The sequence below is a fragment of the Poecilia formosa genome, unplaced genomic scaffold (genome assembly GCF_000485575.1).
Source record: "Poecilia formosa unplaced genomic scaffold, Poecilia_formosa-5.1.2 Scaffold179, whole genome shotgun sequence".
Lineage (NCBI taxonomy): Eukaryota > Metazoa > Chordata > Actinopteri > Cyprinodontiformes > Poeciliidae > Poecilia > Poecilia formosa.
Genome location: NW_006800118.1, coordinates 1,135,454 through 1,161,756, shown reverse-complemented (window position 1 = coordinate 1,161,756; position 26,303 = coordinate 1,135,454). Strand labels below are relative to the sequence as shown.

General features: G+C 40.5%; 4 protein-coding genes across 4 annotated transcripts in view; all 4 read right to left on the bottom strand.

The window, feature by feature from the left end:
- ulk2 (unc-51 like autophagy activating kinase 2) overlaps positions 1–5,840 on the bottom strand; it is a 56,344-nt gene extending 50,504 nt beyond the window's left edge. Inside the window, exons 1-3 of the mRNA XM_007565568.2 lie at positions 4,791–5,840; positions 632–724; positions 429–470 (exon numbers count right to left, since the gene is read on the bottom strand). Of these exons, the coding sequence (XP_007565630.1) occupies positions 429–470; positions 632–724; positions 4,791–4,880 (225 nt within the window). The 5' untranslated portion in view covers positions 4,881–5,840. The remainder of the gene's footprint in view (positions 1–428; positions 471–631; positions 725–4,790) is intronic.
- Positions 5,841–7,225: 1,385 nt separating this feature from the next.
- tmem97 (transmembrane protein 97) lies at positions 7,226–9,764 on the bottom strand. Its single transcript, XM_007565566.2, has 3 exons — positions 9,430–9,764; positions 9,216–9,360; positions 7,226–7,757 (listed from the first exon to the last, which is right to left on the bottom strand). Exons 1-3 carry the CDS (start codon positions 9,541–9,543, stop codon positions 7,483–7,485), a joined length of 534 nt encoding a protein of 177 aa, XP_007565628.1. The 5' UTR covers positions 9,544–9,764; the 3' UTR covers positions 7,226–7,482.
- Positions 9,765–10,508: 744 nt separating this feature from the next.
- On the bottom strand, positions 10,509–21,833 carry LOC103147304 (tyrosine kinase receptor Cad96Ca-like). The gene is made up of 6 exons (XM_007565565.2): positions 21,413–21,833; positions 20,892–21,029; positions 14,065–14,176; positions 13,103–13,202; positions 11,336–11,435; positions 10,509–10,680 (listed from the first exon to the last, which is right to left on the bottom strand). Exons 1-6 carry the CDS (start codon positions 21,554–21,556, stop codon positions 10,570–10,572), a joined length of 705 nt encoding a protein of 234 aa, XP_007565627.1. The 5' UTR covers positions 21,557–21,833; the 3' UTR covers positions 10,509–10,569.
- Positions 21,834–21,903: 70 nt separating this feature from the next.
- Positions 21,904–26,189, bottom strand: LOC107837822 (uncharacterized). Its single transcript, XM_016678299.1, has 6 exons — positions 26,001–26,189; positions 25,779–25,883; positions 25,618–25,693; positions 24,023–24,227; positions 23,458–23,596; positions 21,904–22,249 (listed from the first exon to the last, which is right to left on the bottom strand). The coding sequence occupies exons 2-6, from the start codon at positions 25,786–25,788 to the stop codon at positions 22,071–22,073; spliced, it is 609 nt and encodes a 202-aa protein (XP_016533785.1). The 5' UTR covers positions 25,789–25,883; positions 26,001–26,189; the 3' UTR covers positions 21,904–22,070.
- Between the last annotated feature and the right edge of the window lie 114 nt (positions 26,190–26,303).

Genomic DNA, 26,303 nt, shown 5'->3' with positions numbered 1-26,303 from the left:
ACTCTGATTGTTGCATCTCTAAATAAGACAAAATGACAACTATGAAACAGGAAATCTAAGATCATTACTTAACTTAACGACGTTTTGACTAAAGTCAGAGAGGTTAAAGTCCTTGTCAAACGGCGTTTGACTAAAGTCAAAAGGGTTGGAGACAGCTTTTTATTTCTCTTTCTCACTGTTTGCGTTTTAATGATGTTTTTTTTTTAACTCTTTCTCACATGCTGTTTTTATTTTAATTATGTAAAGCACTTTGAAATGCCTTGCTGCTGAAATGTGCTATACAAATAAAATGTGATTGATTGATTGATTGATTGATTGATTGATTGATTTATTTATTGATTGATTGATTGATTGATTATACCGGTCAATTTAAAATGGACACAACATTCAGACATAGCCTCCAAGTCCACACTGCTTTTTTCACTTACTTGAACATCATAAAGAGCCACAATGTTTTCATGTTGCAGTTCCTGAGTAAAAAGAACAGATCATCATGATATATTAATGGCAGCATTAATATGCTGTGGATAATATAAGTTAGTGCAATGAATAGCTCCTCCAAGCCTGAGATGACACTCAGGTTTCAGATCATTCTTTCTGTGAGTGAGAAGCATTGAATCATTCTGCTCACCTTCAGGATTTTGATCTCCTTGCCAAGCAGGATCTGGGACTTTGAGAGGTTCTTCTTATTGATGCTCTTAATGGCCACTTCCCACTCTGTTTTCTTTACAGGACAGAGAAGAATATAGGTTAGAGTAAGTTATCATCATGATGTGTCTATAACATCTGACACTCTTCATCCATCCCCAAATAACATATTTCTGTCTTCAGTTTCAGTCATCTTGCCTTCTGATCAATGACCAATCACCATTATAAGAATGCCTGTTATTGCTCTACTTCCTTGTTGCTGTTTTTGTCTGATTTTAGGAGTTCTTAAAAACATCATTAGTGAACTTAAAGTGTGGTCTATTTTTGTCCATTTGGACATACAATGTTTTAAACCAGTTCATCACATATATGATGTGTACAAGGGGAAGAGAAGCCGCATCCCATGGTTCACAGAGCCTTGTTGGTATGGCTGTAATGTGACACACTGAATGGTGAGGTAACAACAGAACCAGTGTAAGCCTACCTATTCTGGAACAGAGCTAACCTAACCCCCAAAATAAGATCCAATGTCTGAGACCAACTTTAAAAATAAAGATTCCTCGAGCTCACATGAGTTCAAAGACCACAACCACCTATGTAACCTCCAGGCCCACAGGATTGTGAACTCAGCATCAGTATATAGAGGTGGAACACAAACAAAAAGAAAATCTCTTTTAAAAAAAATCTAAATTAAGAATTACTAAGAGATGGTCTGATTCTGTCAGCCTAGAGGAAGGCAAAGGACCCTGGATGGGTGAGTGAGTGAGTGAGTGAGTGAGTGAGTGAGTCAGGTGAGCTGTATCATGTCCACCCAGGTGTGACTGGGCCACCAATACATCAATACGAGGTGGGCCAGGGAGTTGGAGGGGGTTGATTGAGTGGTCCATCATGTTTCAACATGATGGACTACTCAATATACTTTCCATCCATGAGTTAAACAGAACACACAAAGTTATTATGACCTGCAGAGTTATCCTTTAAAAACAGAAGCCAGCTCTCAATTTCCATAATAACAATCTCATTTATTAATCACAGCTGATTGTAGTATGAGCAACAGTGGGATGGGCATCAATAAGCAGCTGGGAGACACAGCAGAGAACAGCGACAACCAACAGGACAACCAACCTGCAAAAATAAAAATCTGCAGGATGTTTATTTTTGGGTGTTTTTTTTGTTTGTTTTTTTAACCATTTGGGTGAGAGGAACCTAACATCCCATCAGATGGGTGGGGACCAAATGGACTTAAAATGCATAACTATATATTATGCATATAGTTATCCATAATATATAGTTATTATGCATAAATATATATTTAGTATATAAATATACATTTATATATTATATAAATATATAAATGTATATTTATTCTTAAATAATACATTTAAGAATAAACACTACTCTATTTTATCCTCTTAATCAGGGAAAAATATGGAGCATACAATCATTTCATAATAACACCAAGTTTTATCACATTTTTCCAAGAACTGAAATGCACATTCATTTACATTTTGGAGCTTTTTTGCATGAACTAATTTTTTTTTTTTTAATAAACAGAAACTCCTTGTTGCTCAGCTTACCCTGTCTTTTACTTTGTCAAAGAGCAATTACCAATTCAACATTTATCAAAACATGCAAACATTCACACCTGAATGTAAGGAGGCCAATTAACATATATGCAGTGAAGAAAAGTATTTGAACACCCTGCAGCTTTGCAAGTTCTCCCACTTAGAAATCATGGAGGGTCTAAATGTTTATCTTAGGTGCATGTCCACCATGAGAGACATAATCTAAAGAACATCCAGAAATCACAATGTATGATTTTTTTAAAATAATTTATCTGTGTGTTACTGCTACAAATAAGTATTTGAACTGTGAAAATCAATTTAATATTCAGAACAGTAGCCTTTCTTTGCAATTAAGGGCTGTCTCTGACAGACAGATTTGAGCTCCCTTCAAAATTTTTCTATAGGGCTTAGCTCTGAAGACTTCCTGGGCCATTCCATGCTTCTTACGGAGCCACTCCTTGATTATCCTGGCTGTGTGCTTTCGGGTCATTGTCGTGTTGGAAGATCCAGCCACGACACCATATTCAAAGCTCTGAGGTGAGAAATCAGCCCAGAACTACACAGGAGGAGCTGGTCAATGACCTGAAGAGATCTGGCATCACTGTTTCCAAGGTTACTGTGGATAATACACCAAGATGTCATGGTTTAAAATCATGCATGGCATGGCAGGTTCAACATGATTGACAGTCATGTTTAGCTTCTTCTATTTTCTAATAATTGTTCCAACAGTTGATCTTTTTTCACCAACCTGCTTGGCAATTGGCCCATAAGCCCTTACCGGCCTTGTGGTGGTCTACAATTTTGTCTCTGGTGTCTTTGGATTGATTGCGTGGGGTGAACTGGAGTCTTTATGCTGCTAAGGACCTCAAACAGGTGCTTCTAATTTAGAATAATAAGTGGAGTGGAGGTGGACTTTTTAGAGGCAAACTAACAGGTCTTTGAGGGCCAGAAGTTTTGCTGATTGGGAGGTGTTCAAATACTCATTTGAAGCAGTAAAACACAAATCAATTATTAAAAACATCATACATTGTGATTTCCGGATGTTTTTTGTTTTTTAGATCTTTCTTAGGACATGCACCTAAGATGAAAATTTCAGACCCCTCCATGATTTCTAAGTTGGAGAACTTGCAAAGTCAAAGGGTTTTCAAATACTTATTTTCTTAATTGTACATATTTTGGACAATGGGAAGAAACCAGACGAACCAAACAGAACCTTTGTATGAATAGGGTGAACATGCAAACAATGCAGAAAGACTCATCTAGGAATTCAAACCCAAGGCCTTCATTCTGCAAAGCAATCATGCCAAAAACTGTGCCACTGTGCACAGAAGTAACCATTCCATTTGGATTTCAGTTTCCAGATCTGAAATCTTGAGTTGAGCTAGTTTTGTGTCTTGCTCTTGAGCTGCAATCCCTTTTTAGGTTTGCTTCTCTTTTGGGAATAAATAAATAATAGGGAAGGTGAAAACATTAATGCTCTATAGACTGTGGTTGAAATACATTCAGATATTATTACTAGGTGTGAACCAATTTATCGGCCAGGCAAATTTATCGCCGAATTTCCTTAATTTTGGAAGATCAATGATTGGCCGGTTCTTACATGTGATGCTGTTCGTAACTGATCTCATCTATCTCAGCAAAGGTCTGTGTTCTTTTGCTCTGCTGTGAGAGAGCTGCACATTCACAGTTAACAATAATCACCCCACTGTTGCCAACTCAGCAACTTTCTTGCAATATTTAGCAGCATAAAAATGAATACACACAAAAATGGTATTGGCCTAAATCAGAACGTCAGAATTCTTAAAGATTGGTAATCTGTAATTGCTGATCAGCCAGAAAACTGCAACTTATCTAGTTATTACATTGATGCCATTCCTCCTGTTTAACATGTTAGCTGCACAGTTGGACAAACGTAAGCTTGCATCCATGCAGCCATTAGTCTTGCTTTGTTAAGTGGCTCTGCAGAGCTACTTTATAGATTTCTATTTAGTGAACTAAAGTGCGTTTTACAAGAACTGGAGTGAACAGTGTGCTTCCATTTGCTCTTCATGGGTTTGTTTGTTCTTCTCGGAACAAACAAACCCATGAGCCCAGATTTCCTCACAGCATGGTCAGATTTAAGGACATAATTCAATTTTCTGAGCATTATTTTATAATCTAATAGGTTTCTGATCTGCAGCATGAATGAACACTATGCAGCTGTTATATAAGGAAGGCTTGTATTCTTAAATAGACAGCCACTCCTACCTCAGGACGTCAGCAAGTCATTGACAGTTGCCTGACTCATCCGTTTCATGAATGAACCAAGTAACATTAACTGTTTACAAGATGTACAATGTGAATAAAATACATTGAGGACCAACAAGAGTGGCTGCTATCCTTTCTAAGGGCCTGTAGGTTCCGATTTTTAGTTAAAATGTTCAATAAATCAACAACCTGAGGAGGCGGCAGCCCACATACTGCTGCAGAGCTCCGTTCTCCACTCACTGACCCACATTTTATCATTGGACTGGTGCTTGTCCTTTCTATGCAGGGATATTTAGAGTCGCACAATTTGAAACGAGCCATTTCTATTACCTTTCTGTGTCTTCCCTTGAACACCACTGCGAACGCTCCATGTCCTACCAAGTCCTTCCTGCTGAACTCAAAATCTCCCACAGTCTCCATTGTGAAGGGGGAAAGTAGATCAACTCAGATGCCTCAAAACCCTGCTGTCCTCTTCAGAGGGGGACAGATCCGCTCCGAGCTGATGTTGCTTTAGTTTCAGTTATTTCATGTCAGGTTCCTCTGATGTTCCCATAAGGTAAAAAAAAGGAGCTGGAGGCCGGAGATGATGCATTCAAGTGCCCCGCGAGAAGCCTGGAACGTTTGTAGTATCACTACCGATCAAACGGCGTTGATGGGTAGCATCAATCCTTAGCTTAACTGTGTCAGTGCCAGTTGTCTGCTTGTCTGTGACCCGATTAAACGACTGCTCACTAACTAGCTCTGTGCCCGGTTACCTGACTTGTCCCGGTGGATTGTCTACATGATGGGAAGCCGGGGAGACATGACTCTGCGAAGCCTGGATCAACTGCAGAACACTGCGTTAGCCTGACCGTGACATAACCCTGCGGCTACACCTAGCGTCATGGCATGGCAGCTCTGCGCAAACATGCTAACAATAACATGAGCTCAGTGGGTCACCGCTTTGCTAAAATACAGACAAATTAAAAGGGACCATTAAGCTAACTAACATTAGCGAGCAGGTTTGCGTTCAACAGTTAACCTAAAAATCTTAAAAATGTTAGCACCGAGCTTCTGTTCATCCACACAAGGCAGACCAAATTACTGGTCATCTTCCACAAGTCGTACAGATCCAGAAGACGTCTCTCCGATGCTGATAAACACTGCCGTTTTCCCAGCCTAGCGCCCGTTTCATCCGTGGGGAAACTTCGAACGTCACTATTTATCTTCGTCGACTACTTTAAATTAACCAGTAGGAGCGAATGACACCTGCAATTACATGTTTTAATGTCAATTACAACACACTAAACCGATATAAACTGTAACGCTCCGGTATATCACAAGTACGACCACATTACTACTACGTGCCACTGAGTTAAACAATATTCAGCGTTTATAAGCTGCTGTTGCCGCCGCACAAACTAACGGCATGTCCTTCCGCCACAAGAGCTAATCCGTTACACGAATAAACTTAAGGTCGGGAAAAAGATAAATCAGAAGTGCAGTCTCTATCTTTATGCTATAACGTGTTTTTTGCTGTTTATGTGGAACAACCTACATGTTTTGGCTCCTCTGTGGTGAAACAGTACATAGCTATATTGCAGGACTACCAAGTAATTTGTATGAAGATATATTATCAGATAAAAGTAATTGGATCAAAAATAAGAAGCATGGGCAATATTGATAATCTGATTAAACTGAGACAGTCTCTGCAGTGATGCAACATAGCACACACTTCATAAAGCCGAAATGTCTCTTTAAACAACAGCAATGAGGAAGCGCTAAAGAAGAATATCAAGATTGACGCCCTCCAGTGGCTGGAAATGGAACCGGTCCATCCGTCCTCTTTGCCTTGCGAGGTCGCATGAGGGCTGGTCGTGCCTATCTTCAGGGTACACCCCGGACAGGTCGCCAGTCCATCACAGGGCAACACAAAGACAGGAAAAAACAACCATGCACACACACCGGAGGACAATTTAGAGAGACCAGTTAAGCTGCACAGTGGCACAGTTGGTTTCCCTTGCAGCAAGAAGGTCCCAAGTTGCAGCTGGATTGAAATGTATGCCACTAAGCAGATCTAACGGTTCATTTGTGAATCTCACCTTTATCCAGTCAAAGGCTGCTTCTATTTAACACATTGGAATCATGTTTTATTCTGTTATGGTCTTATGGTCTATGTTTGCCATTTCTGGAATAGATGTAATTTTTTTAGCAGATTTCTCACAGCTCTCTTGTAAACACTGAACATGTCATGTTTAAAAAGGACCAACATAGAGGGATTTGACAGAAATTGAGGAGGGTGACCAAAGAATGGAGAACAGGAGATGATTACTGACGTGGAACAGCCATGAGCAGAGCAGGGAGCTTGTAGCTACTGAGGAGTATCAATGAAAGAGAATGGCTGTAAAAAGAAGCGACCGGTAACCAGATAAAAAAAGTCAAATAAAAAAACAAAACTACAAGTACTTATCACAACATTTTATCAAGGACATTGAGTGATTCCATAGCCTTTTCTGTGACATATGCCACAACTCCTGTGACAGCTGTCACAGCTTCCGTAGCTGTGCCAGCTGACACCGGAAGTGCCATTATGGCCCTAAGCAAATTTTCATTTGGAGGCCCATATACCAACCTGTTAACACCAGATGCTTTATCATTCCTAAGCTACTGTATGTGTGTAACATTCCTACTATCAGTATCATTTGTAATTAACTTAAATCACACCAGTATAATTATGGTTATTGATTCTAACCTTACAGGAGTAACAATCTGAAAAAAAAATTTGAGTTGAATAAGATCAATAATCCTTTTTATTATCGAGATAATCAAAAGAGTACGGCAATTGACCAAAATCTTAGTCAAATAGTCGAGCTAAAAACTCACAACAAGCAAAACAAACTAATTTAACATTCATCAAGCAGATTCCTCTCCAATGATACTTCAAAACATGTTTCACAGGAGCTCTTACATAAATGCATCTTAAAGAGTGCATTCCCAGATGGGGGACGATTCCAAAGGTAAATTACAAAGTTTTGTGTTGAATTCAGTTTTTCTTCTTAGCTTTGCCTGATGTGCTGCCAGGTTTGGAGGTGGGGTTGTATTTGGAGGAGAGCAGCATTGTGAGCAGCAGCAGCACAGGGACCAGCAGGTACGGCACGTATATGGAGACCAGCAGCCAGCGCTCCCAGTTAGTCTGGGGACCGGGGTGGGGTTTAACAGGGAACTGATGGAAAAGGATGTGGGCTAGGATGGGAATCAGCGTGGTGGCAACATGCGTGGAGTACACAATGGCAGGAGTCCGGATCCACTTACAGCCACCTGGAAGATGAGAAGGATCAGAAGAAGGTGCATCTGGCTGCAGAATTTCACTGACATTTAAACCACTAAGGATATAAAAACATGGACATGATGCACAGTGCAAAAGTCATATTTGCAAGTTTACATCCTGACTTCTTTTTCTCAGGGCTGCAAATACTTTCATCATCACTGATTATGTAAAAAGAAAGTGCACCCTCACCACATCATTAGGCCATTAAACATAATCTGATCTTTACCAGGTGTTAAAACTAAACAATTTAAACATCAAATCAACAAAACATTATGTTTTACTGAGAATCAAAAGGAAACACAACGGAAGCAAATAAATACTTTTTATCAAGGTTTCACAGGATTGTGGAGGAACCTCTCTTCTACCCAGAGCTTCTTTAGTTCAAGCTTGCACTCACTTGTTTATTCCCACCTATCTGTAGTTGTATTTCAGCTCATGAGCACATGATGCCTAGATTTCACATTTAACTTTAGAAATCTTTGACTTACAGGGTGACTGTGTCCTGTGGCAGAAAATCAAGCCCAAACTCCTCCACCACTCTGCTTGACAGTTTAAGATGCTCTCTGTTATGTCAGGGTTTTTTTTTTTACATAAGGGGGTTCTGTAAGTCCAATTTTATTGGTTTATTTTTGCAGTTTCTTTAAGAACTTTACCTTTCAGTGAACTTATTTGGACATCTACTTCTGGGAAAATTACCAACGGACCTTGAAACATTTCAAATTTCCTGAAGACTAACAGATATGCTCCCTCTTAAATCCTAGGTTGTGTGGTCAACATTCCACACATTGTTTCTAAGTTTTTGCTGTGTTTGTTTACAAGTAATGACATGTAATACCAGGGCTTATGATTATTGTTGTTCACCATAAAGCTTCATATTTTTGCTTTGCATCATCTTTTACCCTGTCATCCCCCTGTGACCTCCTGGATTCCCAGTGGAAGAACTCTGCGTCAAGCTCAGTATATTCCCTCTTACTGCTCAGTTTGTTGTTATTAATTCTATTTTTGCATTACTCTGTATGCTTCCTGTCACTTTGCTGCTGAATGTTGCTAAGGGATAGAAAAGTTTAGAAATAAAGGTATTTCTAAACTAAGCTGACTTTAGTCAGTTCAATCAATCTTGTGGTCTGTGGTCGATCAGCAAGTTCAGTTATTAGACTGATATACACTACTACTAATAAAACTAATAATTTATATTGATGGTGTGGCCTTTCAACCATGATAGCAGTCTGTTAGTGAGGTCTTTCTGGTCTTTAAAAGTCATGCAGTGTCCACAGCTTAACTTTACAAACCTGGAACTGACTAGGTTTTTATTATTTCCAAATCCTAATGAGGAGATGCAAATCAGACGATATATCCTCACTTTGTGAGTTTGCTTAAGCAGTTGTATTGCATGTTTGCTTAAGCAGTTGTATTGCAGATTTCACACATTCTTTTTTAAGTTTACTCACCTTTCAGAAAAGCATATGCTGCAATGGGGAAAAATGGCATTTGGAGAAAAGCCTCGCAGAAAATAAACGACTTGAACCACTCAGGAGGATCCAGCACCATGGGGTCTTTGAACTCCTCTGCATACCACTTCAGAAGATCCTTCAGCTGGTGAGGAAAACTGGGTGAATCATCTCAGAACAAACAGATGAACAAGACGCTGTGGTCTGAACTTACCGGCTGGGGGTACACATGTTCAGGTAGAAGGGCTTGTAAGTCAATAAATAACGTAATAGGAATGTGGGAGGCAAAATAAAAGAAAAAGATTATTTCTAACACACGAACAGCCATTATGTGTGAATGGGCGCTAAGGACAGACTGGAACTAGGGTCCAAAATCCGCGATGGCGCTGTTGCGTAAAAACGCATGTTCCATGACTTCATCCTATTGGCTCACAGGGAGAGTAGGCGTTCCTGAACGCACCACTCCTTCCTGTCACAAGAATGTAACTACAGCTATTGGGGAATGTTCCTACCAAAATTCGAGAGCACACATTTTCGATCTGACAGCAGGATTTCATGTTTTTTGTTCTCAAAACTTTTAATACTTGTGCTTCATTATTAGTTTGAAAGCAGGACTTAATCTCTTTCTTCTCAAAAGTTGTAGTGCTTGAGCAAAACTTCTGATCTCTTTCAAATATTCACTGTCCTTACTCAAACCTTTCTCCTCGCGCTCAAAACGTGTCTGTCGGATCAAATCTCTGCTTGCAAACCTCTTTGCTCGCTTACGAATTCTTTTCTGCTCTATGGGAACAAAAAAGTACTATTGTCTGGAAACCTCTTAGCCAATAGAAAGGAAGTGTTTTACTTGGTCCATCTGTTTCCTTCTAGCGTAGTGGTCCCCAAAATCGGTCCTCGAGGGCCGGCATCCTGCACGTTTTAGTTCTCTCCCTGGATATAGGGAGAAACTTTGACGAAATTATGGCAGAAAACTTCCCCCATACACAACGGCTTCAGGTGCCCCTCATAAGTAGCGATGCAAAAATCGCAATGTATTTCTGTCAAAAATGTAAAATTCCCCTAAAATTAGACGCCCCCCTTTGTGTTGCTAAAGAGTTCAGTAAAAAAAGGAGATACTTTGATATGTTTAATAAAAAAGATGACAAGTATAATACATGTTTTAAAAAGAAACATAAGATCCAGTAAAATAAGATCCAATAGAAAGGCTAAATTAAAATCTATGATTTATCTATTTTCCACTCCTCTGTCAAACCGCATTTTAAATGTTTATGCACAAAGAAACACACATAAAACATATTAATTGAATAGTTCCTGATTTAAATCATTTGTATTAACACAGCCTTGATATATATGTTATTTAAACGTGATGTTCTTCTTTCAAGACGACACTCCCTCGCTGACTTTTATCTTCATGATATTCTGCCCGATCTTTAGCCAAATTCTGCGGACTCTCCACATCCACATAATCCTGAAACAAAGACAATAATTCGGCTGGTCAGAAAATTCACATCATATGAATTTCTATTTGTGGCTACAAGACTAAAATGTCGAAGAAATCAGTTTTACATTTGCTCTTTGCTAGCGTCAGCAATCTTTCCAGGAAAAACAACAAAAAATTGCTGGTGGCAGATTTTAGAAAAGCTGTCTCAGAATAATTCTTTCAGACATTGAATTTATTATGCAGATGATTTACATGTGTTGCTGTTGTTTTCATGTTAAATTCACATGTAAAGCTTTAACCTGCAAAAAATTCACCTTCCATCATTTGCTTGTAAAACTTCATCTGTAAAAGTGGTGACCTTCTGGTGAGCCAAGCCACAACAATCAGTATTAGACCAAGTCAAGGCGTTTAGCCAATCTGACACATAGGCTTGAAAGGGCACCAAATTTTGCAGCTAACATTTTTACTGATATATTTAATAAAAAAATGAGAGAACAAATAATTTACATAATTGCAATGGACAAAAATGTAGTGTTATAATTGTATTGTGAAGAAAAAGTCTGATTCAAATTAGACCATATTTCTTATATAATTTTAAATGTTAACTTATGACCTAAATTTTATTCCACTAGAAAACCTTAAATTTCATCTCCACAACATGAACAAAAATGGGGCTGCTCACTGCATCATCCTCTATGATGTTCTCCAGCATGGATACGATATCCTTGAAGGCGGGCCTCAGGGTGTAGGGCTCCTGCCAGCAGTCACGCATGATGTGAAGCCTGCAACATTCAAACTTTATTCTCTTTCATGCACATGTCCACTGTCAGTGACTGTGTTGATGTTTTAGAAAATGTTGTGTGATTTCAATACCAATGCAGAAAATGATTTTGGAAAACAAATAGTAATTATTTACTTACACACCACGAAAAAGATGTAAACATGCCCAAGACTACAGCAGTGACACAAATGTTGTGTTTTATGGTTTTAACATTTTATTTATTAAACATGCTTTTAGAATATGTTGCAGAATATTTAGGAATTCTTCTGGGATGTATGAGATTTTTTTTCTTTAGGAAATTGTCAGTATTTACAAAGCTGATCTCCTTTAATAACTTTTGCCTTTCAGACTGACGTTGGATTTGTACTGATAGTGATCCACTGTCATCTTTTTGTTGCTTGGAGTTGATCGGTTTGTTGGCTTTTGTTTCTATTTTTTTCCTGTGTTTTGAGAACTCACCACAGGTTCTATTTGGGATTCAGATCTGGGGAGTTTTCTGGAGACACTTTAACACCCTAACCTCCATCATTATGCCAAACACAGCTCCTTACCAAGGTGTGTCTGGATTGGTGGAAGAGGTTACTCTTGGACAGTGGTGGGTATTTTAATAATTTGAATAAAAAATTAGATGTTCTGATCATTTACTCAGAGCAGAAGTAGTGTTTTTACAAAATACAATTTTACTCTTGAGTCATTTCTTTCTACTTTCCCTTTTACTTGAGTAAAATATGTTAAGAGCAGTGCTTCTCTTATTTGGGTACAGTTGTTAGTTCCTCTTCCCAAATCTGCTCTTGAAGGACATCTGGTATTGTATCCATATTTTATTCATAGCAGTAAGCCCACTCGTCCAAATAAGACGAGTGGGCTTATTTGGACCAGAGGAATTACTGTTGGGACCTCACAGAACCTATTGGATTCTTAACCTTGTTAATATTTATCTGATTATTGCACAGTCAATGAAAAGGATGATTCATCAAGGAAAATAACTGCACCAGCTTCTGCTGTCTGTCTTTGGACTTCCTGCAGAATTTCAGACCATCTTTCATGTTTTCTTTTTGTGGCTCCATCGCCATCCCTCTTGTCACAATGAAATTGTTCAAAAGACTTTGCTTCATTGTTAATACAGATGCACAAACACTTGATGCCAGCATAAGTTCTGCACTGTGAAATCTCATATGTAATATACGTTTAAATAGATAAAATCAATTAATGCAATATCATGCAATGTTGTTTTTTAAAGAGGTTACAAAAAAGATGTTTTGTAAGCAAAACATCTAACATTCATTTATGACAATTAAATGAATGCAAGTCAGATGTATTAGCTACATCTGATTATAAACAAATTTGGAAAACAAGCCAATGAGTCAAATACAGTTTCTTTTGTATAAGAAACTGTATTTAGTTTTGTGTCAAGACTTTATTTAGTTTTGTGCCAAAACTAAATGCAGTAACGCTAGATTTATGGTGCAGCTCGTCCCTCTGCATGATAATCTAAAAGAATGTGAACTGTTTCCACAAAAAAGAAAAGAAAATCTGTCACTGCAAAACTTTTAGTCATCATTATGAATCATACATGTGTCACTCTGTAACGTTTTGAAGCTTAGAGAAAAAAAATGAGCATGAATTATCAGATATGATATGGGTTTTATGTAGTGAGCTTTTGCTTACATTTCTGGTCTGCATCCTTCAGGGTTTGTGTTCTTATGACCCATGCAGATGTGGAACACTACTTCCTCTGATGTCTCCAGGTTGGGGTATGGTAATGTCCCTGAGATTTGAAGATTTCCATATGAGTTGTAATTATTTAGAAAACACAGTTTAAAGGTGATATGCTGTTTGCTTAACTAGATCTATCATATTTGCTCATGTAATATTCTTTATTTTTAGACATCACTTAGATATTTTGTTATAATCTCAGAACAAATCCTGTTTACATTTTGAAGAACAGAGCCTCATGACAAAACACTAACACTTGCCTATAAGCTGAAACAGGAGGATGAAAACAGAATCTATGGTAAGATATCCTCATATGTTTGGAGGGTACACATCTCAGATATAGAACAACACAATTATTACTTTACTTTGGATCAGGCAAACCCATGTGAATCAACTGACTCATAGAAGATAAAATAGAAGACGAAGGGAATTCAAAAGAGGAAGACCAAGCTTAGCATAAACTATCAGCTGTATTTATTTCCCATATAATGATCTCTTACCAGCCTGATTTCTCCATGACAGATAGTGTTAAAAATATTCAGACTGTTGGACGCCAAGTAACATGACTGCAATCTCCAGTTTAACCACCAGAGGTCAGCACTTGTTGCATATTGTTCCTTAAACTCAAAATAAAAGGCAGCATAATTCGTTCCCTTGATTTGTGATGATCTATTTATGTAGTGAAAGAAAAACAGTTCTTTGGTTGTAACATGTTGATGGAATTGCCTGAATGCAAGAATGTTTTGAGAATACTGTACAGCACTGTGGTGCAGTTAATAGCTGTTTACAGTAAGCAATTTGAAGCTTGGTGCTGCTCTAACTGAAGTGGGTCATCCATCCATTAGTCTTCACACATCCTCCAAGATTGTTTTGCCTCCCATTACAGTATATTACATGTTCCTAACACCGCCTACCAAATGTCTGCATCTCCCACAGCACAATGCCAAACGCCCATACATCTCCTTTGAAGCTGTAGTAGTTGTTCTTGAAGTACTCAGGGGGGTACCAGCGCAGCGGCACGCGTGGCTGCACAAAACACACAACGGAAAAAGTCTCAGAGGATGAAAAAAGCTGCTTCCTCTCTAACACCAAATCTAATACAGCAGATTAATAGACATCAAAAGGAGAAATGAAACTGCAGAATCTACAGTATATATTCAGGTTAATAAGCTTCAACTGATTATCTGGGTTTTTTTTTTTTGTTTTGTTTTTTTGTTTTTTTTGTCTGTTTGTTTTAGATTGAAGCTGTATGTCTGTAAATGGGCTGCTTCCTGCTCTAAACAATGTCACTACACCCACAAACACACATAACTAAGAATTTGATCTTCCATTTCAGACACACACATGGGAGACAGTGTGGTCAGTGCGGAGAGCTACGTGCTAGATGACAGGCCAACAGTGTGTGTGGTGTGAACACACACTGTATTAGGAGTTCACTTCACGAGTCCCCAGGCAGCAGGTTTATTTGAGGCAGATGTCACTACCTTAAGAAAGTGAAGAAACGTAGTCATGAAACAAAGAGAATCCAAATCAAACAGCAAGGAGAGATAAACTGTTGCTAAAACACTGAAATGAAAAGAGCTGAGACAATTTGTAACAAAAAAACATTGTTTTGGTGTGTCAAAAATATATATATATATTTTTTTTTAATGACATTGTGGATGAACTGAAGTGCAAACCATGCTTAAGGCTGATTTTTTTCATACCAAATCTGATTTTAACAATTATTTATTTATTTATTTATTTTTGCCTTTTGTGTTGACATCATTCTAAACTATGGAAATCCATGAAAAAATCCATATTTTTCAAAGATTTAATTTTTAAAAACAGAAAATCAAATTAATTGATAAAATTGATTTATTGCCCAGCCCTTAACTCATCTCACAAATCAGCACATCAGGTCTTCCCAGTAGGTCACAATGTTTTCTTTGCATTATATTAACAGGAGGTCATTTTTAAATGTTGCATGAGCCATATAAAACCTGTGTGAAACACAGAATAACTCAACAGCATCTACAAAATGAAAGCAAATGTCATGATTTCAGCCCTGCAGCTCCACCTTGACTGTGCTGATTACTCATTACCCTCACCTGCTGCTCCCTATTTAAAAAGCTGCTCATCACCAGCACAGTGTGAGATTGTTTGTTGCCCCAGTCACAGCTTTCAAGCCTTGTTTCATGTTCAAAAGAGTTTTCTGGTTTTCTGATCCTGCCTGTTTTTTGACCACAGATTCTTGCCTATTCCTTCTGCTGTAGGAAAAGTTCTGACCTCCTGTTGCTGAACCCTGCCTCCAGTCTTCTGATTATTGGATTTTCATTGCCTGAGACCCCCCGTGCATGACCTTCAATTGTTTCAACGACTAAGCCTCTGGTTAGTGGATTTTGTCCCTGTCATCTGTTTGTCCCCTGAGCCCCCCTTAGGCCTCCTACTGCCCATTCACCCTACCCTCCCCAAGCTGGATTCCTGGCCCCTGTGGATCCCCCATTCCTGATCTACCTGTGTGACCACATCCTGTAGAGCCCCTTCAACACCCTCATTTTTTGTAATAAACTTTTGGTGAACCAAACACTTGTTTTGGGTTCTGGCTGAGTTTACTTTAATGTTACAGTACGATGTCGCCAGTATGAACCCAAAGCCAAATTCTGATTGGTGTTCTAAGGTGGAGGGTGCTATTACTGGCCTAGAAAGAAATGTCCAGGAGCTTTTACAGGGACTTTCTTCTCTTAGGGCTTCCAAAGCCCAAGTTAGGTCCTCAGTTACACGGCCACTTCCCCTTGCTGTCACTCCCACAGTTAACGCTAACAACGAACCTAAGAAACTCCCCCACCCTCACCCAGAGCATTTTGATGGGGATCCTGAACAGTGCAGACCATTTTTAACCCAGTGTTCGCTGTTTCTTGAACTCCAACCCTCTGCCTTCCCTTCTGAATGGGCCAAGGTGGCCTATACAATCTCTCCACTATCTGGTATGGCAAAGCAGTGGGGAAACTCTGAGTGGGAGAATGATACTGACAGCTGTGACTCCTTCTTTGAGTTTTCTGATTAAATGAAAAGGGTTTTTGATCCAATCCATCCTGAGAGGGAGGCTGTCAGGAGACTGTTTTCTCTCAAACAGGGCTCTCGACCTGTTACTGACTACATCATCAATTTCCATGCCTTGAAGTCCAGTTGTCTTTGGAATAATGAAGCCCTGTTTGACGTTTTTTACCAGGGCCTGTCAGATGATATCAAGAATGAGATTACTACCCGTGACCCTCCCAAGATCCTCAAGGCCACGTGGATTGATCGAGGCCATGCAAATTGATCAACGGCTTCGTGAACGAAGGAGGGAGAAGTCTTCATCTAATTTTCAAGGAAGGGTCTCAACTGTCCAGGTCAGTCCATGCAGCATGTCACAAGCCTCCATGCCCCCCCGTTAGTGCCGAGGAGCCCATGCAATTGGGTAGGACCAGGCTCTTTGCCAAAGAGAGGGAGAGGAGATTCAGAAATCACTTGTGTTTCTACTGCGGAGAGAAAAACCATCGAGCTCTTAACTGTCCATCAAAAGGACAGGCTCAGTAAAGCTTGGGGGGTCTTTGCTGAGCCCTATCCTCAGAGCTCGGAACCCTCCCCACATTTGGTGCACCATCAGATTTCCCGACTCTCCTGAAGGAATGGAAGTTCCTGTCTTCATTGATTCTGGAGCTGATGCTGACTGATGTCAGCCTAGCTCATAAGCTCACACTGGAGTTGGAACTTCTAGAGAGACCACGTGAGATTTTTGCTATTGATGGGCATCTCATTGATCAAATAACTCACTGCACTAAGCCTGTTTCTGTACTGATTTCAGGACACCACCATGACAGGACCACATTTCTGCTGACCAGGTCCCCAGAGATTCCAGTGATTCTGGGACTCCGTGGCTCATCAAACATAGTCCAGTCATCAATTGGCTCACTGGTGAGGTTCAGTCTTGGGGTCCTTCTTGCTCCACTTCTTGTTTGAGGGAAGCTCCTATCATGAAAGCTCCCTGTGAGGTCAACCTTATCCAGATTTGTCTAAGGTCCCTAAGTTTTATCATGATCTGCGTGAGGTATTTAACAAATCAAAGGCCACTTCTCTGCCTCCAGAGAGTATGACTGTGCCATTGACCTTCACCCTGGTACCACCCCACGTAGGGACAGATTGTATTCCATTTCTGGTCCTAAAAGAGGGGCAATGAAGGAATACATTTCTGACACCCTCAAGGCAGGACTAATCAGAAAGTCTTCTTCCCCAGCAGGTGCAGGATTCTTTCTGGGCAAGAAGGATGGGTCTTTTAGACCATGCATCGATTATCGAGGCCTTAACAAAGTTACAGTCAAGAACAGGTACCCTGTGCCTCTCATGACTTCTGCTTTTGAGCTCCTTCAAGGAAGTACTGTGTTCACAAAGCTGGATCTGTGTAATGCCTACCATCTGGTCCGAATAAGAGGAGGAGATGAATGGAAAATGACTTTCAACACCCCTTCAGGGCATTATGAATACCTGGTCATGCCCTTGGGCTCACCAATGCTCCAGCCGTTTTCCAGGCATTGGTTAGCGACATTTTAAGGGACACGCTAAACAGATTTATTTTTGTATACCTTGATTACATTCTTCTTTTTTTTTTGAAGGATCTACCTACCCATATCAAGCATATTTGCAAGGTTCTTCTTAGGCTTCTCCAAAATAAACTATTTCTTAAGGCTGAGAAGTGTGCATTTTATCAGTCATCTGTATCTTTTCTGGGTTTTGTGATTGCTCCTGGCAGGATTAACATGGATCCATCAAAGGTGGCAGCAGTCTTGGAGTGGCCAGACCCATCAAGTTTGAAGGCACTTCAACAGTTTCTTGGGTTTGCCAATTTTTATCGTTTTATCAAGGATTACAGTTCAGTGGTTCCCCCTCTTCATCAACTCACTTCAACCAAGACTTGGTTCAAGTGGTCTTTAGAGGCCAAACATGCCTTTGGTAAGCTGAAATGTTTCTTTACCTCAGCTCCCATTCTGCGTTTTCCTGATCCGTCTAACCCTTTTGTGGTGGAGGTTGATGCCTCGGACACTGGGGTTGGTGCAGTTCTGTCTCAACGGTTTGCAGATGATGCCAGGTTACATCCTTGTGCCTTTTTTTCTCGCCAACATTCTGCCTCTGAGAGAAACTATGACGTTGGAGACGGAGAACTGTTGGCTATCAAACTAACATCAGAGGAACAGAGGCACTGGCTGGAGAGGTCCATACATCCTTTTATTGTATGGACAGACCATAAGAACTTGGGATACCTCAAGTCTGCCAAGAGACTGAACCCACGCCAAGCTAGATGGGCACTATTCTTTAGCAGGTTTGACTTCACCTTGGCCTGGCAGCAAGAACATCAAACCAGATGCCCTTTTCAAGACTTCATCAGCCTTCTGTCTGTCCTTCTGATTCTGTTGACCATGACTACATCCTTCCCTCCAAGACCAGGTTAGCTCTAACCAGTATTGAGACTTTGCTCAAGAGAGTCATCAGAAACAACCAGCTCCAGTTCAGTGTCCTAAGGGTCTTCTGTTTGTTCCTGAAGAAATGGTTTCTAAGGTCCTTCAGTTCTGTCACTACTCTAAACTTTTCTGTCACTCAGGTATAACTAAGGCACTGGCAGTGGTCCAGTCAGTGGCCCACACTGAGAAAGGACACACAAGAGTTTGTCAGCACGTGCCATCTGTTCCAGAGTAAAGCCCTACAGACGTCCCGAAGCCGGTTTACTGAGGCCTCTGCCGAGTATACATCGACTGTGGTCCCACGTCTCAATGGATTTTGTCAGCGGCCTACCTCCTTCTCAAGGTAACACTGTACTCGTCACTGTGGTTGACATGTTCTCCAAGATGACCCACCTCATTCCTCTACACAAGTTGCCTTCAGCACCTGATCTCGCTGAGGTGATGGCCCAAGAAGTATTCAGACTTCATGGCATTCCCTGCAACATCATGTCTGATCGAGGACCGTTTCACGTTTTTGGGGTGAGTTCTGCACCCGTCTCGGCATTGACGTCAGTCTCTCTTCAGGTTTTCACCCTCAGACGGATGGTCAGATGGAGAGGATGAATCAGGAGGTTGAGTCCAAGTTCCGCATCCTTTGCATGGATGCTCCCAGTCGCTGGTCCCAGAACTTATCTTGGGTAGAGTACGTTATCAATGGATTACCATCAAGTGCCACAGGTCTGTCACCATTTCATGTTGTTTATGGCCATCAGCCACCTATTCTCTCTGCTCAGGAAGGGGCTACCCAGGTTCCTGCTGCCCATTTATCAGCATGTCGTTGTTTCAGAGTCTGGAGAGGGGCCAGAGCGACTCTCTGCAAGACCTCTGCTGTTTATGCTCGTAATGCCAATCGCCACAGATCTCAAGTCCCAAGCTACCTGGTTGGTCAGAAGGTGTGGTTATCCACTAAGGATCTGCCCATCAAGGCAGAGAATCTCAAGTTGGCATCCTGTTTTGTGGGCCCATTTCCTGTTGCCAAGGTTGTTAACCCAGTTGCTGTGCGTCTCAAACTGCCTAATTCATTGCATGTACACCCCACCTTCCACGTCTCCAAGGTCAAACCTGTGATGTCCAGGTTTTGCCCTCCATCCAGGGCCCCTCCATCCCCCTGACTCATTGATGGAGCTCCTGCCTTTAGTGTGAGCTGCTTACTACATTCCCGATGTTAGGGCCGTGCCATCCAATACCTTGTGGACTGGAAGGGCTATGGTCCTGAGGAGAGTTCCTGGATACCTTCTCGCTTGGTCCTGGGTAAAGGCCTCATCCGCGACTTCCATTGCCAGCATCTGGACCCTGAGGGGCGTCAAGAGCTGCCCCTTGAGGAGGAAGAGGTGATGTCATGATTTCAGCCTTGCAGCTCCACCTTGACTGTGCTGATTACTCATTATCCTCACCTCCACTGTGCTGCAACCTATTTAAACAGCTGCTCGTCACCAGCTCAGTGCGAGATTGTCTGTTGTCCCTGTCACAGCTTTCAAGCCTTGTTTCATGTTCAAATGAGTTTTCTGATCCTGCCTGTTTTTTGACCACAGATTCTTGCCTAGTCCTTCTGCTGTAGGAAAAGTTCTGACCTCCTGTTGCTGAAACCTGCCTGCGTCTGATCCTGCCTCCAGTCTTCTGATTATTGGATTTTCATTGCCTGAGATCCCCCCGTGCATGACCCTGGATTGTTTCAATGAATGAGCCTCTGGTTGGTGGATTTTGTCCCCTGAGACCCCACTAGGCCTCCCACTGCCCATCCACCCTACCCTCCCCAGGCCGGATTCCTGGCCCCTGTGGATCCCCCATTCCTGACCTATCTGTGTAACTACACCCTATGGAGCCCCTTCAACACCCTAATTTTTTGTAATAAACTTTTGGTGAACCAAACACTTATTTTGGTTGCGTTTTGGGTTCTGGCTGAGTTTGCTTTAACGTTACAGCAAAGTGATCTAAATTGCACATTGAAAAACAGAATGTCCCCTGAAGTGTAACCAGACCTGCTGTCATGTCTTTTATGCAGTGGCGAGTATGTGGCAAACCTATTTTATTCTTTTGTGTCAGAATAAAAGCAGAACTGCATGCAGGTTGATAGTTGAACAAAAAAGGTGAGAATGATGTAAGACAAGCTAAAACGATGTTCTGATGAGGTCATATCTTTATATATCTCTGTGGTGCTTGCCCAAAATACTAGACAACAGTACTGAACAAACCCAGCATACAAACAGTGTGTGTGTATTTCTTACTCGTGGACTCCTCCAACGGCTGCTGCGGCGGCTCGCCATGCGGCTCAGGTCCCGGGCCAGACCAAACTCTGCTAATTTCACCTCCCAAGGAAACTTATTGACCATAATATTCCTCAGAGCTAAGTCACAGTGAACGATCTGCACAGATGGCCACAGCAACAAGTGTCAAAAAAAAAAAAATATTCAAGCTCATATTCTTGCATGTCTAGAACATGCAAGAATATGAATAATAGTCAAAAAGTCATCATCCGAAAGGGGTAACAAAAGATTATTCTAAAGAAAACTTAAAAAAAATATATTTTAGAACAATGTAAGCTTTCAAAAGAAATAAAATGGCAAAATATGCCAATATTGAAACAATTTTTATCTAAAATCTACATGAAATGAAAGTCATGTTGAACAATTGTTCTTCAAACCATTTCTAATATTTCAGAAATTTTCTAGTATATAGATTCAATGAGACAAATGTTCCAACATTACATAAAATGTATTGAACATGTAGTAGTGTGTGAGAGGATTACCATTTTGGAGCGCAGGTGCTGCATCGCCAGGGCGATGTGGTAGGAAGCAATGGTGAGGAGGCTCTGCAGCTCTGGGTCTACACTGAGGTGGACCCTGTTGGTCTGGAGGAAGGTCCGCAGTGTGCCATAACTAACATACTCCATGATCAGAATGTAGGGCTCTGCACACAGGAAGGTTCACTCAAACACCTCCAGAACTGCAATATTTAAATATTTAAAAACTGTTGCTTTAATATTCACTTAAAAGATCTGCCCTGTTTGACCTAGCACCAGCATATGGATATGAAGATCCCAAAATGCTGTGGAACCCTGAAAAGCTACTACAGGTAAAATAACTGGAATATTTGTTCTGATGGGGCTCATTTGTTGGAATAAAAGTAAGTCTTTAAAATAATAACCTCTCAGCAGGTATTAAACATACTCTTTAAGTTTATACACCTAAATGTTTTGTTTTTGTTGATTAACAGAAAATCTTAAAGTCTTAAACAAAAATTTGTTTCAAAAATAAATTAAATTTTAAATATTTTAATTTAGATGCACCTGTATTTGTTTGATTGGTTCTGAGTATTCTGAACTCTGCATTTGAAGTAAAAACTGTCACTTTCATTCAACAAGTACAAATAATTATGCATTAATAAATCATAACTTACGTTGAACATTAGTCTGATTCACTGTTAAACTGAGAATAAATGGTCTTGTATCTTTTTCTACAGTTTATATGAGCATGTTTTAACTTGCGTTCACTCGTGTTCCAGTCCAGAAGCTGGAGGATGTTTTTATGGTGAACCAGTTTCCTCATGATGCAAATCTCCATATCCACATGTTTGGGACGCACACCTTAGAGGGAAGAAAACACAATTAGATGAAACTAAATCATGACCATAAACACATTTCAGATTCAATTAACCAATCTTTCAACCAAACACTTTCATAATAAAAACATTAAAACAATAAATAAAAATACTAAAATAGAGCAAAAACAATCTATACTATTTATTGGGTATAAATAAATGAATCAGGTTTCATTGTATGGTTAAGTTGACAGAATAATAAATGGATATTATTCAGCCTCAGGAGGTCTAATTTGTCTGCCAAGGCAAACTAAGCCTCTTATAGGTCCCCCACAACAGGAGGGGGCGCCAAAGAGCACCAGACAGCAAGTCTTGGCTGTCTAAGTAAGGTAATGCTCATTTGGTGGAAACACACACCAAACGTGTTGCAGGACTGGGGTTGCCACCAATCCCTTAAAATACGGAACTGTTCCGTATTTGGCTGTTAAATGTAGCGTCCCGTATTGAACCGATACGGGACGCAATTTGTTCCGTATTCTACAAATGTGGATATGTAATAAGAATAAAGATATGGTCCCTGAGTACTTTATATAGTAGGCTGCCCCAGTCATTGTTTCACTCACGGTTTTGGTGTTGCGTTCATAAGGTTGGGATATTGTGCCCAACTGCTTTATGGGTAACACAGACCAACCGACACGCTGCCGCCCCCGGTTTTAAATACATAGGGACTGGTCCCTTGGTAACCTTAGTCGAAGCACAAAACCCCCCTCCCTTCCGCTTATTAGACTAGGACGACGCTCATTAGTGGGCGTCCCTTATTTTGATTTCTGAAAGGTGGCAACCTTATCCAGGACACAGGGTCGCAACTACATTTTATTCAGGTGGCTGCGAACACATAAACCCCTCTGGTGCAGCGCCCCTATGCGTTGTATACGCTGCATGCCCACTTTTTGTGCCACTGGCAGGTCATGTTTGTTGTCCTGCAACATTGTGATGTGGCTAGTCCAACACATCTGGATTAAATGACTGAAATGTCTCCTCCACCTGCAGTCAAGTTCTATAAACTGTATTCAGTTCAGCTGTGTTGTAGCAGAAAATACCTAAAAAGGTGCAGGACCCCAACCCTTGAGGAATAGAGTTTGACACCCATGACCTAAATAAAACTATTTACCCAAAAAAGTTTTATTAAAGGTATGAATTAAAGGCTGTTAAAAATCCCCTTTATTTCTCTAGTGACCGTTACAGTAAATGGACCTTCTTTGCTGATCTTGCAGGTGAACATGCTGTGACCTTTACACGTCCCTCTGCTCATCCTGGCCTGGTAGAAGACTCCCTCCTTCCCTGCTTTGATCAGTTGCAGAAGATTCAGGTCTGACTTGGTGAAACGAGGTTCCTGCAATGAAACACTCCTGGTGAAGTCATCCATAGAAGAAGAGGAAAGACCAGGATTCTTTTAATATGGACTGTTTTCAGAAAGGACTCTAAGTCAGACAGATGGATAAATCACCAGTCCATCACTGAGCATTAGGAAGACAGGACAAACAATCATACACACATGCCTAAGAAGAATTTAGAGAGCTCAATTAACCTGACAGTCATGTTTTTGGATTGTGAGAGGAAGGCAGAGTACCTGGAGAGAACCCACACATGCACAGGGAGAACATACAAACTCCATGTAGAAAGGGCTGGGATTTGAACCCAGGGCCTTTTTGCTGCAAGGTAACAGTGCTACCAGCTGTGCTACTGCGCAGCCCACACTGAGACTTAAATATCCATTTTCCTCTGAAGAATAAATCTGGACCCAGCTGTGTGACAGTACCTGCTGTAGGCCTTTCCACAACCTCTTGGAAGATAACCGGACTGTGGTTATCCGTAAAGGAGTTTCTGGAGGAAGCTGCTCGCCCTCGTCATTCTCCACTGACTGGACTGTGGGTGTCACAACGGGGGTCTCTAACTGAGGCAAATGTCTCAGAATAAACTTGCTGCCCTGCTGCATTCGGACTGTTCGAACCATGGTGCGGTACCTGCAGAAAAAAATGTGTTTCATAAAGCAACATTGTACGAGACTGAAAAGGACCATTTAAAGCAAAAAACCCTGTATACCTTGACTGCCCCTTTTTGTCAGGGAGTATCAAATGAGTATTTAAACCATCATTTCATATTTGCCTTTAAATTGGATTTTGTTGAGAACCAATAAGAGGTAAATATCTACCTGATAGAAGATAGAATATTTCTTGCAAGAGAAACCAGAAATATTCAGGACATCAGTTGACGTCCTGAACGGCTCAGTGTTGTGGGGTTTCTGGTGACTATCTCCAGAGGTCTAATATTTAAGTATAATTTTATCATATTAAAAATTAATATGACCTGCCAAGTCTAACTTTACAATTAAAGTTAGACTTGGCTCCTTGGAAGTAATAAATTGAGGGCCTTAAAATGAATAGGTACAGTTAATTGTTTATTTCTATTTATGGATTTCTATCACTTTTAGCCTTGAACTGCAGGGATATTTGCAACCCTTGTGATGCTTTGTGGCCCCTGACTGCCCACATTTGGCAACATTTGGTTCATTTGGTTTTTAAGCTAAATTATGTGTGATAAATTTCAGTCTTCAAAGAATGGAAAATGTTTGATTTGACATGAATTATTTTTCTCTTATTCATCAAAAGTTTTACTGTGACTTTACTTTCATTCTAAGGATCCCAAACATCCAGTGGCTTTTACAGGAAAGCAACTTTTGGTACGTCTATTTATTAAACTTGGCTAAATACAAGACATGTTTTCAAAGAGTGGCACATATTCAGTTCTTGTTGTGAGTACGGAGATAAACTTTTTTTAGACCAACAGAGTAGGAAATAATCTCACCTGATAACTTGGACCTGCGTGTCTTTCTTTAAAAAAAGGCAAAAGTGTTTGACCCTTTTTACATGTTGGATCTACATGTGAGACTTTTTGTTATTAAGTTATTGAATGTTTAGTCTACTGTTGAGCAGGAGAAATAGAAAACTTAAATATTTCTTTGAAAATAGTTTTTGTGAGAACTTTCAACATCGGGATTTTGGCCTAACTGGCAAAAAGTTTGCACAACTCTGACTTAAAAAGGCCTGGAAGCTTAGAGGAATTAGATAACTCATATCATACCGCATATTTTCTGTAATGCTATGAAGAGATTCATTGTCCTTCATGAATTGCACATGAAAAGGATGTTTGTCATCTAAACTAGCAAGGTGGTTTTAAATAGAAATCATAAGTTAGTGCTGTGATGAATTTCTGAAGAACTTTGTGCTGCGGACACAAATCAGGATGTGTTTGACCTTGAAGACTGAACTTAAAATGGGCTTTCTAAAAACTCAGTTTCAAATATATTTGTTCATTTTGAAATTTAGCATGAACAAATTGCACTAAAATTCTTACTTTCTTAGAAACACGGCACCAAGCACAATGAACAGCAGCAGGATGAAGCAGAGAACTGCAAGGACAACGTAGAACTCTGCAGAAAGACAAAGGTTTACCTTTAAAATGTTTGGATAATTCTGCTGGATATTAATCTGAATTGTGGAAGCCTGACAGCTCACCTGGACACATATCAGTACATATATCAAAGGCCAGATTCACCACGCTCTGCGTCTTCTGCCCCAGGAGCCCAAAGTGGAGTGTGAACAGAAGAACATCACTTTGGTCTGGAAAAAGGGTGAAAACTTTCAGACAGATGTGGAGGAAAAGCAGTTTTGTTTAAAACTTGGCTACAAAGCAAGGAGACGCAGGAAAGAGGTGCACTGAACATCCAACCGCCTTACCTCTGTTTGTTCTGAAGTAGAGAGTTGAAGAATCCAAACCAGCTGTAATCCTTTACTGTTCTGAGGAGCTTATTAACACAACGTCAAACTTGTTAGAGTTTAGTGTGATCCTCTGACCTATCTGTCACGTTACCAGCCGGAGCTCAGCTCGCATGTGAACCACAACACAGGCAGAGGAAGTGAACAGAAGCAGCAGGTGGCTTGAGATACAAACTCCCTCAGACACAGTGCTGATGCTCAGCCTGGAGTCAGCCCTCAGCGCATGCACAGGTGGCCCAATCTGAAGCAGTGGGATTGAAGATC

Coding starts and splice junctions, on each gene's coding strand:
- LOC103147304 (XM_007565565.2), bottom strand. CDS start 21,556: ATGGAGTATGTTAGTTATGGCACACTGCGGACCTTCCTCCAGACCAAC. Junction 21,030..21,412: donor AGCACCTGCGCTCCAAAATG/GTAATCCTCTCA, acceptor CCATCTGTGCAG/ATCGTTCACTGTGACTTAGC. Junction 14,177..20,891: donor GCCGTTGGAGGAGTCCACGA/GTAAGAAATACA, acceptor TGTTTTGTGCAG/CCACGCGTGCCGCTGCGCTG.
- tmem97 (XM_007565566.2), bottom strand. CDS start 9,543: ATGGCTGTTCGTGTGTTAGAAATAATCTTTTTCTTTTATTTTGCCTCC. Junction 9,361..9,429: donor AACATGTGTACCCCCAGCCG/GTAAGTTCAGAC, acceptor TTTCCTCACCAG/CTGAAGGATCTTCTGAAGTG. Junction 7,758..9,215: donor AGCATATGCTTTTCTGAAAG/GTGAGTAAACTT, acceptor CTCATCTTCCAG/GTGGCTGTAAGTGGATCCGG.
- LOC107837822 (XM_016678299.1), bottom strand. Junction 23,597..24,022: donor TGTGGAAAGGCCTACAGCAG/GTACTGTCACAC, acceptor GTTTCATTGCAG/GAACCTCGTTTCACCAAGTC. Junction 22,250..23,457: donor CTGCAAGATCAGCAAAGAAG/GTCCATTTACTG, acceptor CTTCCCTCTAAG/GTGTGCGTCCCAAACATGTG.